The sequence below is a fragment of the Battus philenor genome, unplaced genomic scaffold (assembly GCF_028537555.1).
Source record: "Battus philenor isolate CCGP_79_NKW_IND1 unplaced genomic scaffold, ilBatPhil1.0.hap1 SCAF_18, whole genome shotgun sequence".
NCBI classification, from domain to species: domain Eukaryota; kingdom Metazoa; phylum Arthropoda; class Insecta; order Lepidoptera; family Papilionidae; genus Battus; species Battus philenor.
In genome coordinates, this window is record NW_027181680.1 from 4554756 (window position 1) to 4572140 (window position 17385).

At 33.9% G+C, this 17385-nt stretch overlaps 1 protein-coding gene across 6 annotated transcripts in view; it reads right to left on the reverse strand.

Moving 5' to 3' along the window:
• pyd (polychaetoid) overlaps positions 1-17385 on the reverse strand; it is a 162764-nt gene that overhangs the window by 124554 nt on the left and 20825 nt on the right. For all 6 annotated transcript variants that reach the window (XM_068763702.1, XM_068763700.1, XM_068763701.1 and 3 more), the window contains exon 2: positions 3460-3517. In XM_068763702.1, the coding sequence (XP_068619803.1) occupies positions 3460-3517 (58 nt within the window). The remainder of the gene's footprint in view (positions 1-3459; positions 3518-17385) is intronic.

Here is a 17385-nt window from a genome sequence, read left to right on the forward strand (position 1 = left end):
AATATCGAAAGCAATCGACAAATTCCAACGGATTGGAAAGTAAAAGTAGCAGTGAACGGACTATACAGCGCGCAAATTAGATTTCAGCCCTTTAGGTTCTGGAGTGGCGAGAGACCACCCATAAGGTGGAAAGACAACCTTGTACAGATTGAGAGAAGATTTCGGATGTAGACAGCTTGCAACCGGTCTTTTTGCAAATCTGGGGGGTCTAAGTATAGTAGTGGACGTTTGAAATAATCTTCAATATAACATTTTAAAATTTTTAAACTAATCACGCGTCTTTTTCATATTTTCAGGGGCCTAATTCAGATTTTTATCAAACAAGTTATTTTTTCTTTTCTCGTTATACTTTCCCTTACTTTTTTTCTCTATAATTTAACTAATATTAATATTATGAATTACTTTGTTCCGTTATTGGTTTTATCTATATTCTGCGGATGAATAACTAACCGTTAAAACATTGTAGTGCTCATATAAAAGTATATCGCCTTTTATAGACTTTCCAATATGTGTAACCAGCAGTCGAATAATCATTAAAAAAATAAATGTTAAAGATTGGAGAAAAAATATTATATATTAAATACTATTTTTTCCAATTTTTAACAGAGCGGGTTGTAACGTATTTGCATAACTACCATTAAGTGGTCGTTACATTTAAAGTGTTATGTTGCGAGCTATAACTTTGGTAGAAAAATTAATAATATACGTTGTTTTTTTTTTAAATAAATAGCCTTTCAAAAATATTTTCAATAACATAAACCATCAAAATCTATCATTAGTTACAAAAAATTTCTTAAACCGAGATTTGAACCAAGTGCTCATGGTTCACGGAACTAGTAACGTAACGGAAAAAAAAAACAGATTAAACGAGCTCGCGAGTGGCTCGCTCCGTCTGCGAAACTGCGCTTCAAGTAAATACTACACTGCAGACTGCAAATCAGCAAATTAACTGCCGACTGACGATCAGTCGCGCTACTTATCCTGACACAAGTTCCAGCGAAAGAAATCAAGTCGTTCAATTATTAAAAATAATCTTTGTTTTTCAATCATTATTGTATTATTAAGAAATCTATTCGCATATTGTAATTTTCTTCTTAATCGCATCCTCAAGACTGAGGGTTGGGGAGTGACATAACAGTCATGTAGCGTAGACTGTTGACTACATTTTTCTCCTTTTCTGTTTTTGGATAGTTTCATGGAACTATGCAAGGTGTTACATCCTTTTATAACTGCCTCAATCCAGCGGGTAGGTGACCGTCCACTAGCCCTTTTAACCTCTACATTGTGGAGCTTTAAGCTTCTCCAGATATTTCGAACCTGTCCGCGAAACATGGACAATCATAATATACCGTGTGCGGTCTGTTCCCGGATGATGAACGTGAGCATCCCGTATAAATATTTGTACGAGATCGGGCGTATCAGCTATGTAAAAATATTCTCGTCTACATTTTGCTGCCATTCCGTGTATGGTACGCAACGGTGTTGTTTTGGGACTATTTAGTAGGGATAGTCACAAATTTCTATACAAATTTCGTCGTAATTATCATCATGTCAGCCGATAGACGCCCACATAACGTCATTACTATGATCGGTGTACTTATGCCGCTTCTGCTTGCTCATGGTCACCACTCGAGAAGTTTTCGTCTCCAACAGCTGTTCATTTGTGATCACTCTGTTACAGTCAATCATATAGTTACAAAATTAGAATATTTAAGATTTATTTCGAAAATCAAAAGTTCGTTTCCTTTTTTTGCTTCTTATTATTATTATTGCAAAAGTTTTTGTTAATATGGGATAACATCGATAGGGCTAAGAAATAATTTCAGTGGAAAGGAAGTTCTAATTTAAACATAGACAAATATCTTGTTATCGATTACAAGTAAGTTTAAAATCAAACTGTTAACGGACGACCATATACACCGCATCTTTACGAAACAATTCGAAAAAAAACGAACTTCAACTATAACCCGACTGAGCGACCAACAAGTCGGAGTAGATTTTTCTACCAATTGTCGACTCGGCGTGAGTTGTGGAATTTTTTAAGCCCATAAAAAACTTTTTTTCACAAAGCCGTCTGGCGATTTCAATACACGGTGCGACGGTCGATACCCGAAAAGCCTGTAGCACCGCCAATTATAGCAGGTCAATTTTACCAATAACTGTACGGCCTACGAGAATCTACCACCAGTACCAATCTATCAGCCTATATAGATCAACTAAAAATCTAGATTAAACCAAACTGTACTAACGAAATTGTAGATCGTCTAACCATGTTATGGCCATGATTTGTGATATAACAATATTCAAATGCCGCAATTTTTTTAACGACCTTTTATCATTTACAAAAATATTTCTCATCGTTTCATTAATAATCGCATTTTCGAAGACAAGAATGGTTTAGTTTTAAAAAAATCTTTATTTTTGAAATTATAATAAAATCATAAAATTTACATGAAAATCATTTACATGTTTAATATAGTGGTAAAAATACAATTTGGCAATTATCGTAATTGTTCAAACTTAACTCATAATTTAGACAACCTATTGTGCATGTTCCCACAAGTTATCGATTCTATTCTGCTTACTTACGATTCACCTGTAATTTTATCAAAATTAATTTTCTTAGTTGGTATATCTAACTTTTTAGTAACATTGCACACACGTGTATAACAATAAATATAAAAAATCAGTTACATTTAAATTGCACGTTACTAATAATTTAATGGTTATCCTGTGAGTCATTGAAAAACAATTTAAAATATTTTTGAATGTATTTAACATATAACATTTCTACAAAAATTCGAAAATATTATGGGCTATTTATAAACAGTGAATTTTAGTGTTTGTGAGCGATGCCATTGTCAAGCTATATAAGTGGCTATGGGTTCTGCGTACAGGGGAATTAATTGCACTAGTCTGATCCCCCGCCGACGCTCGTTCCGTGGCGTTAATTTATACGGAATTAGCTCAGGATTTACCGGATTTAAAGTTAATAATTAATACCGTTCTGCATACTGTACAGGAAGCCTGATTTAGATGTCTGCATTGGTTGCAAATTCATAACAAGTATATCCTTGACCGACACAAGATCAAGACTAACCTCACCACAATATGTTACCTGAGTGGCTTAAGTTGTTTTCGCCACAACGCCCACAGACAACCAGATGACTCCTACAGAGTACTATTTGTAGGAATAGTAGAGGATAAACACTACGTGTATCAACACCTTACTACTTGTCTGATTGAATCAATAACAAGAACTCCTATTACTACAGCCCCGATAAAGGCAGATGATAATATGCGAAGCAAAGGTATTATTGGCATTGCAACGAAGATTGAAAGATAATAAAGTACTATTTGTATTAATAAAAATATTCGAAAAAGCAAAAAAAAAACAAAAACGAATTATTGCATATTTAAAAAAACAGAATTCAAAATATAAATATGATTAAAGCGAACCTGTTTAAGTTGTGGTTCATCACCATGTTATCTTTGGCACCGTTAGTCAAACTGAATCCTGAAACAAAAAAAAATACAATTTTATTATTGGAGCGGCTCTCCTAACTTGGTCTTTATTTACTTTACTTTTACCATGCTTTGTTCTTCATATTATTTTAAATCGCTTTCCGTTGCTATTTCTATTGTGCTATTTCGGATTAACACTAATTTTACTTTGGAGTTTAAACTTTATTTTGCAACGGAATAACTTTTACATAACCTTAAATATATGATACAATATATAAATCACTCACGCAATAGTAATTATGAACAGGACATGAGTTTATAAAAGGACTCGATACTGATTGGGTTTTCTGGTAATCCATAAGCATCAGTCATAACCAGAAAATGGATCATCATTATATCACCGCTGATAAGCGTCCACTGAAAGGCATAGGCCTCCACTAATAATCGACACGATGAGTGATGATTGTTAGGAAATTCAGATATATTTACCAACAATTATTATTTGTCACCAAACTGTAGAAACTGCTTATAAGAGCTCTTAACAGATAAAATAACAAAATTTTTTTTTTTTTGGAACACAAATAAGTGTAGTTTGTCGTCTTATTAGAAGCAGGTATATATATCTTACTCAGCATATCCGCACGGCGGAATTATTTTTACATATAAGAGTAGTTTCCTTTATTAAGAATATTTTTGTTGTTGGCCGTAAGAGTACCAACAACAGAAACTTTTACTTAGCTACGAACTGCAATACAGCCTTTTTTGTATTTTTAATGCCTACCAGTGTATTCTTTATATAAACTAATTTTGATATATCTCTAGTTGAACGTCTTTGTAAATTGTATTTTGACTCAATTGCGACAAAACTGAAAGTTCCTATTCAAAGGTGCCGAACCAGAAATGACAATTTTCTTCTTTTCAGCCTATAGACGTCGTTCGTAACGCATAGGCCTTCCCGAAAGAAATTTATTGGAGAATATACCATAATCATCACGCTTGGCTTGCATGCCAAAAAATTAACGATCGCAGTGTAGTCGTAGTGTACGCATAGACCACTGCTGCCCATCATCTAAAAAGTTGTTTGCTTACAGTGACAATTAATGATTAAAATCAAATAATTAATGCAAAAAGATTGCAACTCAGGAATCGAATCCGCGACCTACGATCGCAATTCTCAGTCCTATACTTCTAGGCAGGCTAACACTGCTCAAGTAGTTTCAATGTACAATACTTATAGTACAACTTTCGTATTTTCTGTTTTAGTACAAACATAAAAATTATAATATTTTTTCAAACAGCGATGTCATTAAAAGCTTGTCGCATCCCACAAAGAGGTTACTAAAGCAACTTTGGATAGTGGAATGTGATGATAAAAGCAGATACCTTTACCAAAATCCTGCTCAGAAATATACGATATCAACGTACTGTAACAAAACCGTATTTAAAATATATATACTTTCTAAATCATAGGCGACATTTTTATACCAAGGACCGTAAAGTGTCGTCATTATTAACACAGAGTATCCTTCCGAACAATGGTTCTCATTTAAATAGAACAATTCCAGCCACGGGGCTTATTATGGCGTTTTTAATAATTAAAGGGTTGTTTCATCATTCTGTAATGATTATATATTCGACGAGATTGAAGATGGTTACAAATATTTAATGGAATCAGGCGTTACCTTGCGGAAGTCCATCCTGGGTAAGAAAAGGACCAATATTTAGCCACTTCCTTAGAGTGATCACACTGTGTTTGGCACTAATCGTTGTAACATAACTCCTGAAGATACCCCGTGGAGGGGTGAAACACGTGTTGGGTGATTTGGCGGTGGCAGTTGTGTGATTCGCATTGTTTGCCGCATACGCATTTATCAGCGGACTGGCGGGCGGTGCACTTTGTTGCGCGACTACTACTGCATGTGCGGAAGTGACTAAATATTGGTCCTTTTCTTACTTAAGATGGTTACTAAGTTATAGAAAAAAAAACATTAATTTGAATATACACGTTTTTGCTTTTTTAACTTGGTCTCTATGACCATCATCATCATATCAGCCAATAGATGTGCACTGCAAGCCATAGGCCTCCTCTAGAGATCGTTGCGATGCGCCGGTCTTGCGCTGCCTAGATCAGGTACTCGCTGCGACCTTCGTCATCAGTCCACTTGGTGAGCGGTTTTCGATCCCAATGGCCGCCGATTGCATGAAAAATGTGCTAACTTCCATTTCAGATGAACAATTCCTGTCGGTGACCTAATTTCCTCTGCGGGTGCATTTTTAATCCAATATCGCAGGGAAACTCCGAGCTTTCCATTGCGTTCTAACTTACCTTAAGCCTTCTTATATTCTATAATTATACTACATACATATTTTTCATTGAAACCGGTGTTTTAAATACCATTTTCTTACATATGTCATTTTTTTTCTTGTAATTTGGTCGCTAATTTCAAAATATCGTTTCTAAATAAAAAAGTAAAAAAGATATTGCGTCTTTGTCATATCTTATTAGACATCTTTTGTTAAAACTACGAAAATGCTTTCGCAGATTTCCGTGTCTTGATCGGCTTTGGACTATTGCCTCAACTGATGAGGGTAGGAACACTCGTCAGTAAATATCATCAGCCGTAGGTGCTAGAGAACATAGACCCCCTTGATAGAATTCCATTAGGTCTGGTTGGAAGCGGCATGCAACGTATTCCGATGTCCTTCACAAAATCGTCTGACCGTTTTGTAAACGTTATCATAAAGAGAGAAATAACTCCTCCCTTATCACGGGGCCAGGACATACGTGCGACGGAGCACGTAGAATGCGTGGCCAAGGTTATTCCCCCTAAATTACGTAGGATGTAGTATCTATTAGGAAGTTTCTGTACAACAAACCTTTTTAGAAACATGCTGAGAACATTTCAGCCTGTATCAATACTGAATGTGTTAATAGAAGTTAATTTCTCACAAACAACGCTTACGTACATTCTTTTATTAATTAGTTTCCATTATTAACGAACACACGACGCGCTGTCGAGATGCAAATGGACAGGATGTCCATTATGAATAATGTACAACGGATGTGGCGGAGGAGCTTCTTTGTCCGCCAACTGACCACGGATACAAGGGTGTTATTTCTCTAACTAGTAATCATCTAAAGATTTTTTATTCTCAACTTTAAGTTTTATACCTTAGATTTATTAATGTATTTTTCAATTCCCTTGCCTATGTACGTACTGCTTTGGTTTATTGATTAGTTTTTTTATGTATTTTATTTTAATTAAATTCCCCTTAAGATAGACTGACGACCTGTTTAAAGTTGTCGGAAGATGACACAGGCTGACTTCAACCCGTCCATTTCAGAATCTATAGGTACGCCACTTTCATGTCTTATGCAGGCTTATCATAAAAGGATTAGCATTAAGTAATCGTGAAATGAAACTTACTTTTCAAAGTCATCTTCAATAATTAGATCAAACGAATCTATTGCCAAAGTAATTAGATGTAACTTTTGATTAACACGAAATTAAAATTTCGTAATTTCGTGCCTTTTACCCACACACACATACACTCATATTTTTAAACATAAACGTAGTTTATTCATTGTTTTTTTTTATTATAACTTACTTCATTATTCTTATATTTCTCTTTTCACATTTTTAAATCATATTCACGGATGTGGAACTTAGCTTTCTTGTGAAAAAAAAAATTATCCTTTATGTATATGTAAAGTAACATTTATGTGAATACATTTTTAATAACTCTAGGATTCACTAGATAATTCAAATATTCATTAAACCTAAAAGGATCCTTACAACATAGCAATTCCTGTGTGAGACGCTTAGTGCATTAATGATGATCGGGTAATTCCCCTGTCACTTTGACATGTAGTGTAACCCCTACCAAAGTCTATAGCGTCCATTTATACCATGTTATTTGAAATAATGTTACCCTCAATGCTATCATTAGAGAGTTAAAATATAATTAGAAATATTTTTATTTATACATAGATATAAATCGTCACTTTTTTATACAGAAAGTACGATCTCCGAATGTTTTGAAATTAAATTTGAGATTTGTCTTCAAAACGAGTTATCATTTCACGTTATATCAAACTATTTTTAGTAAAACTAATATGGCGTAAAGAAGATTAATAAGGATGTAATATACGAAAGCACAATAGATATATTGTATCCGCCTCGTGCCTGCAGGGAAGGTTACCGCGTAATACAAGTTTCATCGTAATCGACCGTGCGATGTGAAATATGGTACGGAATTTATAATAACCTTTCAGTGGATCCTCAGTAGCATACGATCGCTTTTATAGACTATTGCACCCTTTACAAGAAAACAAGACCACCTTTTATAAAATAGTTAACTATACTAATTCAAGTCAACATCTTTATATCTGGTGACGTCCAATCATGGAGATAAGTTTCCCCCATATATTTCCAATAGGACCGGTAGAAAGCAGTCACGTCGTCTACGGACCTCCTCTTTCCTGATTCAATCTCATAGGGATGTTCCGAGGACAGCCAGAGGGCATGTTAAACGACTGTGAACTTTTGTTTATTAATAGTTCCCTTATTTTTATCGATAAATGTTTAATTGTGTAACAGGCCTCTTTATTAATCGTAAATCCTACTTAAATGTTTAAATGCTTATTTACAACAAAATAATAAAATAAACATTTTATACAACTAGATGAAATGAATTCATGAAAATAGAAATACAACATAACTCCCCCCTTTTGCCTTTGGGCACGCTACCGGCAACTACGAAGAGGTCCAGCGACCTAGTGGGCAATACGTCCCATTTAAAATCTTACTTATTCTCTGATGATGTTAATGCTGTTAGCCCAAAGGCTTTTACAGCTTCATCAGAGCTGAGTTCACGGTACGTGAATTTACAAACTTAAAGACTAAAAAGTAAAGCTGGTAAAGCGGTACCAGTTTTATGAAGACGTTCGCACGCAGCAAAACGCTCTACCCATGTAGAGCTGTGTATTGAGTGTGTTGATGATGTATGCATGCGGCTTGGGACGGCAGCGTGGACCACAGGCCAGCCGAAGAGGAATCCGCATCCAACCACGATTCGCCCACGCTGTTCGCGGTTGAGGAGCGGGCGCCGCTCTCTAAAAACGGATGTTGTGGCGTGGTGGTTATGTATCAATATTATGATATATAGTACAACAAATATCCTCTTCCTTCACGCATCATTAAACTTATTGTTGGGGGTGGTGATCCTCTAGGATTGGAATTATCATCATCATCATTATACTGCACCAACTGGTTCCATCTTCGGCAACGTGAATCACAGCATGAAGCTTTACGTCAAGTTTCGAACATGTATCTAACCAATTGTCGGGACTACGACCACTCATACATTTAGCCACGATTCTTTTTTATCGTAATTAGACTATGCAATTGAAATACGTTGATCCTTGGCGTAGACGAATGGTGAAAAGCCGAGCAAGAAAGAGGTTATGACTACGAGGTTACGTAGAATGAACTCGTTGGTGCGGAATGCAGTCCACGAAATTTAAAGCACTTTCCTCCAGCACCAAACCTTGAAAGCCTCTATAGTTTAGATTCTTAACAATCCCGGTAGGTCTTTACTACAACTATAACCTATAACGTTTCTTAGGTTTTTAAAATTTATTTTTATCGTTTATGTTTAGTGGCATTTTGTTCCTGGTAAAATAAATTCTCAAACGCTGCAACTCGAGAGAGGAATAAACATTCAATCGCGAACAATGTGTCGTAAAAGTGATTCGGAAGCACTGAGTAAGCACGCATTCGGGCGGCAAACAACGCACCGATACACACGCCGTGTTATTGACCAAAAAATACTTTGAACCACTTCCTGTCAAATAAACATGATTGATTTTTTTTCTACTACATACGAATGCGGCGTTTACTGGATAATAAACGACTCAAAAAGTATATTTATATTAATTTTAACTCAGCCGCCAATTTTTAGGATAACCAATAAAAATAAAATTATAATATAACCAATAAAAAAGTAAACGTATACGTCCGCGCCATGCAAACAACACATATAGACTGACATTTTATAAGCTGCAAAGATACTTAGATAGCCCAAGATTCTACAACGATATAACGTAGATCCACGATAGTGAACCTCGTTTTCAACGATAATCCAAATCCTCTTATATACAAATTAAACGGTATATTATTTATTATTATTATTTAGATGTTGTTTCTGCATTAGGTAATGAGAAGGTAGTAGCAACTATCTCTTAATATGTTACGACTTACTTAGTCCATAACATACTAAATAATAAATCAGATAATAGCAATGAAAGACACTTAGCGGTAATAGCACAAAAAAACCTCCAATTTGTTCACGGAGAGTTTTGTTTCATCTTGTTGCATTTGTTGCAGTAGTTTACAACGGCTACTTCACTTTCGCCGTTCACTTTCACCTCATTACGTACTATGAGACCGTGTTATGAAGAGCTGATAATGCGACAGAAAATTATGATTATAGGTATCAACTTTCGCTATTTGGTCGTTGAAATAAAGTTAGGATCATTTATGGATAATTTTTATGTGTGTGTAATAAAGTATATATATATTTATATATACTTTATTACGTGAGAAAAGTTATATAAAAGAAAATATCACAGAGTGCATAAACTTAATTTAGTTTATTGAAACACAAAAAATTAAAAAATACATAATATTTATTTGTGTTAAATTTTCCAGCACTTAATTAACAGCTATTTCATCCGATTTCGGACCTTACAAGTATAAAAATGGCCATAGTCCAAGATTTTGTTCCGAAACCGTAGGTAACTTATTTACTATAGCAGCTCATCCATCCATCCAGTTTTCTGATGACCTTAATGAGGTCATTTATCCACCTTGTGGGCGGATATGCTGTACTGGGCTTACGGTTCCTGGGTCTCCACAGCGTTTAGGTTATCCATTCTACGTACTATGTAGCCTGCTCATTGCCACGTCAACTTAGCTGTCCGTTATAATATCACTAATCATTAAATCCATTTAATTTTGACAACGTATGTTAAAATATTTTAATTAGTTAATCATTTCTTACGTGTAATAATTATTAAATAACGAAAATAATAAAAATACTAGTTATATTATAATATATACGCTACAATATTCTTATATAAGAATATTGTATTGTCTTTAAATGGTTCAATTATTCCAGTGTATTAAGATGGTGACATCATTACACGTGAGTTGTTTATATAGTCATATGACTAACCAGTTTTTCATAATTGACTTATACAAGTGTATTAGAATATAACTTGATACATCTGAGTGCACGTTTCTTAAAGTTCATATCGAAGTAAATCTGAACGTACCGTAATTTTATATTTTGAAAATTACAACTAATCAAGAATGCAGGCCCTGTATTGACAATTCAAACTGGGGTACCCATTCGGAGGCCATCGCGTTCAGTCACTACATGGAGCCTTTGCATTAACTATCTAAGACGTCAGCAGCCATTAAATCCGGAGAACTCGCCGAAACTAAAAAAGCTGCTATTTCTTAATATATTTTATATATGATTATGTATATACAATATCCTTTTCATGTGTTATGGTAATTAATAAAAAAGTCGCGTCTTATTTAAGGTCGTTGTCATCAACATTATGAGCGTCAGTAAGTCCACAGCTGGACATAGGAATCTCCCATAGATTTCCGTTAAGATCTGTTTGAAGCTTCCTACATCCAACGCCTACCGATAACTTTATCGTCGTTTATCCACCTTGTGGGTCGACATCTTACGCTTTGGTTAGCGGTCAGTGGTCTTTTATACAAAATCCTGAGGTCCCAGCAGCCATTCGTTCTTCGCGCTATATGGCCTGCACATCGTCACTTCAACTTGTCAATCCGCTGAGCTATATCGGTTACTCTCATTCGCCTTCGGAACTTTTCATTCCTGATTCGATCTATGTAATATTATCTTATTGAAAAGACACACAATTATAAAGACAAAGTAAACACTTGAATATAATCGGATAAGTAATTAAAGTAACTAATTTAGCCGAGAACCTTTTGGGGCACCTTTAAATCTTAATGCTAAACCCTAACGACCTGTAGCACTCGCTGAGGTCTACTTTAGATGTACTCGCACCGGAATATGTTCTCTAATGACTGCTTAAGTGATTTAAGATCCTAGCGACCTCCTATCACTGTGAAATTTCTAATGTACCACCTGCAGTGTTACTGGCCACTACTACCACAATACTTTAAACACTATTTTTGCGCATTGGAAATCAAATTTGCAAACAAACGCTAGCGGGAACATAATCACCGCCATTTATTTATTTATATTATTTATTTAAATTTTATTGTACACCATAGATAATAACTAAAAATAAAGAAACAATTATATACAGGTACAAGAGGCATTCGTATCGCTCAAGGCGATCTCTACCAGACAATCTTTAGATAGAGATGAAAGACATGAAGGAGAGGGCAGTTTAGGGTATTTATACATTCAAATACATAGATTACAATATACATATACAAACGTGTATACATATATATCGTATAACGTATATGATCATCATGTCAGATAATAGACATTCAATGCAAGGCATAGACCTCTCTCAAAAATCTTCACGATGACTGGTATTGCGCCGCCCGCATCCAGCGATATCCTGTAACCTTGACTATGTCGCCAGTCGACCTAGTAACGCTTATATACACAAACAATGACAACGACTGTCTCACAGCCGTCTTCCGAATTCAAAAAGGCGTTCGAATTTTAATTCGACGTGCAATATCAATTTAATTCAAAAAAGTATTGTGGCCAGTAATACAGAGCGTTATCACATGAACGCTACAGACTGATGTCAAGTATGCCAAGGGACGCCTCCAGCGTTCTGTCACCTTAACCCTGGTGAAGCTTTAATTACGAACGAGCAAATATTTTAATGCTAACAAAAAAGGGCTATTGTCCCTTTTAAACGTATAAAGTTCAACCGCGTTGGCTGAATTTCGCTTCGCCCAACTTTAAAAACTCCGTACCGACATGTATTTAATTTGAATGTACTATAAAAAGCGTGTTTGTACTGCTTGTTTGTACTTGCGGCTTGTTAACTCGCTGCGTAAAGTTTGACGACCTCTTCTAACATGGTACAGTCGCAGACAACCACATGTGTATATTCAGAAATGATGCCAGCCTTATCACAAGAACGCTATATGCATTTTGTATGCGTTTTTACTTAAACATATATGCGACTGACTGTACTAGCAATTTTCTAACGTAATGATATTTGATTCGTTATTATGCGGATGTTTCGCTTCGATAATTGCTTGAAATATTTATTGCAAACATTCGTTTCATTCTTAATATGTAATAATATAAGGTAATGAAAGTGGAAAATATTGTGACGACATAAAATTACAAGGACTACGCATTAATTTTATTATACCAGGGTATTAAAATACAAAGTTTTTATTATAAATTAGTACTTCTCCAAACCCGGCAATTTAACTACTCAGACACGCCTGTTTATATAAAAAAAACCTTACTAAAAACAAAAAATCATCCTAAGATAATTTTTCACAAATTTCTTTTCAAACAAAAGACGTTCACTGCAAGGTAAAAGCCTCTTCCGAAGATCGCTTTATAATTGCAAAATTAATCAACTTCTAGATAACTATACAAAATAACCTTGGAAGAAACAATAACTTTTTACAAACATATCTTTACTTTTCATAAAATCTAGTTTAGCATTGGGCAATAAAAATGATTTAATAAGAAAGTAATGCACTAACAAATTTATTATTACTGTTGTAAAGGTTTTATAATTATTAAAACGCTGTAAAATTATAGGAAAGTAAATAGCATTTTATTTTATGAGACGGGTAAGTTCAAAAGGGAAGTGGTGGTGTACTGTTCTTGCGTTACAGATAGAAATTCGATACCGATTCTAAAGTATCGCAATATGACACCCATGGAGGAAAATACAGTGTGAGTGACGCACTTGACTTGTTTTACTATCATCAAATACATCATTTTTAATTACATAATCACAAGACATTTATGATCACATTTGTTCACAAGGTCGACCTTTTGAAGGTCGTCGGAAGATGCTGGAGGCAAACAACTTCCAACACGTCCTACTGTAAATCTATAGTAGGCCTATGTCCAAGAGTAGATCTCCAATCTGTTATGATGATGATAACGGAACACTATATATCTATCATTCACTGTTTTATTTTTTTACAATCCGCTACCGATTGTAGATATGGAACGTCAATACTTTTGGTGGCCTTTATCGATGCATGTATCGACCTGAATTAAAAAATAACCTATATTTTTGGATTTCAATCCGAACAAAGATGTATTAAAAACTAGCGTTTGTAAAGGTATTTTATTTGTTTATTGTTCGTATTGTATTACACGAAATGTTCTTATAAACACCTAATCTATTTTACAAACACAAATTAACTATGCCATTGTCATTGTCAACTTTTGTTCTGCGGTCGTTTTATTTGATTATCTGAGATCAGTTTGATTTTGAATAATCACCGGACCGAACAAACCCTGTTCAGGCCTCTGGCATTATGCCAGTACTACCTTTCCAATGTCACACCATTGTAATGTCTGGGGTCTTCTAACAGCATTATAAATTTGCTTTGAAATCGATACGACATGAAGTGATTTTTACTATAGCGTATAACGAAGTGAGCAGCATATAGAATATTTAATTATAGATGTAAAGGCTTCGAAGGCGTAAATTTGTGACTCATTAGCTGTCAATTAATGTATGATTAACCCTATACAAAAATCATTGATTTTAGAAATAATTAATTTTCAAAATACGGATTACTACGTTTTAAAATAAATGATATTTACTATTTGTCTCTGCAGAAGTTGTACTGCTTGAAGTAATTGACCTGTCGCAATTGAATAGAAAACATAAATTAATTAACCATAATTTTGGAGTAATCACTTTATATAGCGTGTATAAGTTTTATTAGCAATAACTATAATTTTAAATTTAATTTCACTGCATAATTCCAATGACATTTTTTTATATTGCTTAATACATATGATGGAACAGTTATCCGAAGGTTCATTTCGAGGATGAGTTCCCGCCTGTCCGACTGTCGTTTGTTCAGCATTTTTCTTTTTTTTAAGGATACTAATTTATATTACAATAGATTATATATACGGCTGCTTTGTACCTATAATTTTTATATACATATGTTAAACCGAGTACTGATAGCCCAGTGGTATAGGACTATAACTAACGATAGTAAGCTAGTATAAGCTAAGATAAGCTGCGAGTTCGATTCCTGGGATAGTTATGAATGTTAGAATTTAAACTTTGTGCATTAATTATATAGAATTGTCACTGCTCATAAACAAGTTTTTAGAGCTTGGGCAGCAGCATCTTCTCCGCACCATAATACTAGGCTACAATAGCCATCCCGCATACAAAGTATAGCGATAACGGTGTATCCCCCGTAGATATCTTTAAGGGAGGTCTATGCCTTGAAGTGAGCTTCTATGGCCTGAAACGATACAGTATATATGATTTCATGCTTTCTATATTTATTTTTATATGGCATGTAGACCGCTACCTACTTGTTATTTCTGCGCCGCTCTAGGTTGAAGGTTAGAGGTTACCTTTAAGGCATTGCATAAAGTGTAAAAAAGGTAAAAAGAAATTGCCCCCTTTAGATACCTTCAGGTCTAACGTACTATATTAAACCGGAACGTTTGGAATACGCCGGTATGAGTGAGGACTACGTCGACAACCCGCACTTTTCGTAATTTCGTCATATAAATTTACAAAATATTTTTTAATTTATGATATTTAAAAAAAAACTTAAAATACAAGTATATAAACTCAAAGTTTATTAACCCCAAAAATTTACAACCTTTGTTCCGAAATTTAACGCAATTTGTATTCAAATCCGACATGCATTCTTGTATAGATATTGCTTATTTTGTTTTATTTAAAAAGACTTACGCCATCGTTTTGCCGAGTAAGATTAGCATATTAACCACATATATTATATATACCCTTACCTTACGCTTTAATGTAAATTTCATTATAGTTAGTAAAAGTTTAAAAAAAATCAAATGAAAAAAATAGAATCATAGCATTAATTTATTTGTTTATTTCTTATTTTTCACTTGGGATCATTTATATAGGTCACTTGTGTATGCCGTAAGAAAAAAACAGGTAGAGTTAAATTTTATAGACACGAGAATCAAATTAAAGTACCCTATATTGGCATCCTCAACTTAAAATACAAGAGTACAAAATTTTCTTACGGGTCCTGATGTGAAAAGACAATTTTTATATTAGTTATACTAATTTGCTTTATTTAGGCACATAAACAAGGTTTTCATACATATTGACTATTAGCTGACCTGACGGACATTGTACTAAATGAAGTTATAATCCAGCCGTATTATTAATAAAATAAAATATACAATGTGTTATATAATTATCACTTTATTTATTTACTACACGTAAAATAAATAAAATTATTTTATGATCGATATCTACTGACAGTAGTGTTAAACGATAATATAAATTCGCAGCACGTGACCTGTCAAACGCGTGAAGTTCAAAGCAAACTGTCAAACGCTTGAAATTCAAAGCGCACTATCAAAAGCGCGTAGCACATGACGATCTGCCAAATGCGGAAAAATGATTTATTTTAAGTTTCTTAGTTTCTGCTCCAGTGTTTAATGTGTTTTATATGTTATAATTTCGTTAAATATACAATAAGAGCAATAGGTATTAATTTTTATATACTTAGGCGTATTCATGAAACTTTGTATTAGTTTATAAACATAAAGTCAAAGGTAAGCGCGCCATACCCGTTATCCTTTTTGTATACATCAGCCCACGAATAGACGTGAATCAGAAAGATCTAATTTTATATCTGGTTCAGACACCGTGTCACTGACTAATATTTAAGCTCGGTCTCGTGTAAAGTTTGGAAATGGGTAATCGAAGGATATTAAAATAGATTGTAAAAACAAGACCTAAGAATTAATTTTACTCTTTTTCACCTAAAATAAAAAGGGAGATCAAAAATGTTTTCTTTATATTTATATTTCAAAGCAAATCTTCATATTTATAAACGTAATATTTTTTATACTAATCTTTTGTTTTTTCAATACATTACGATAATAACTATAAATATACTTTAAGAAAAATTGTACAATAGTAAAGCTTTCTGCAAAGTCCACTTTCGTCATAGCATTATCACAATAAACAATAAATGTTGATCTCGTTGAACCAGTGTTTTGATTTTACATTAAGAACTTGCTTTACGGAGTTTATCGTCTTATTAATTTCAATTACTTTATTCAAGATTTGAAAGCTACATACACGTACAAGATTCTTAGTGATAAGTGTAACCCACGCAATGGCCTCATCTCCTCAAATTATTATTATAGAGTTATCCAACTAATTATCCTCTTAGTCGGTGTTTTTGTCTAAATATGACGTCAGTGCGAAGAGTAAATACGCTACTAAACCTGTATAAAGCAATTTAACATCAGATAATCGTATTGACGTAATTTTTTGTGTTTTCCATGTCAAAATATTGCATTACATAAAGAAAATAGTTGATTGAGTTTGATAGTAACTTTAAATGTAAAAGAAAAAAATAGTACAAAACGACATAACGAGATTAGATATAAGTTAAAAGCTATTCTAAAAATTTTTACTCGCAATTAAATAAAATACTTTTTGTGGATATTTTTTTCAAAGTAAATAATTGAAATAATGCGTGCATAATAATGTGATAAGTGTTGTACTGTTTACGAAATAACATCTCAATGCATAATATTCTTAGATAGTGATTGAAATTAAATAATTCGGGTCTTTCGCATCCTTTTGTAAAAGCGTTGTGCCCATAGAAACATTAACTTACTCGATGAATTGAGTGAAGT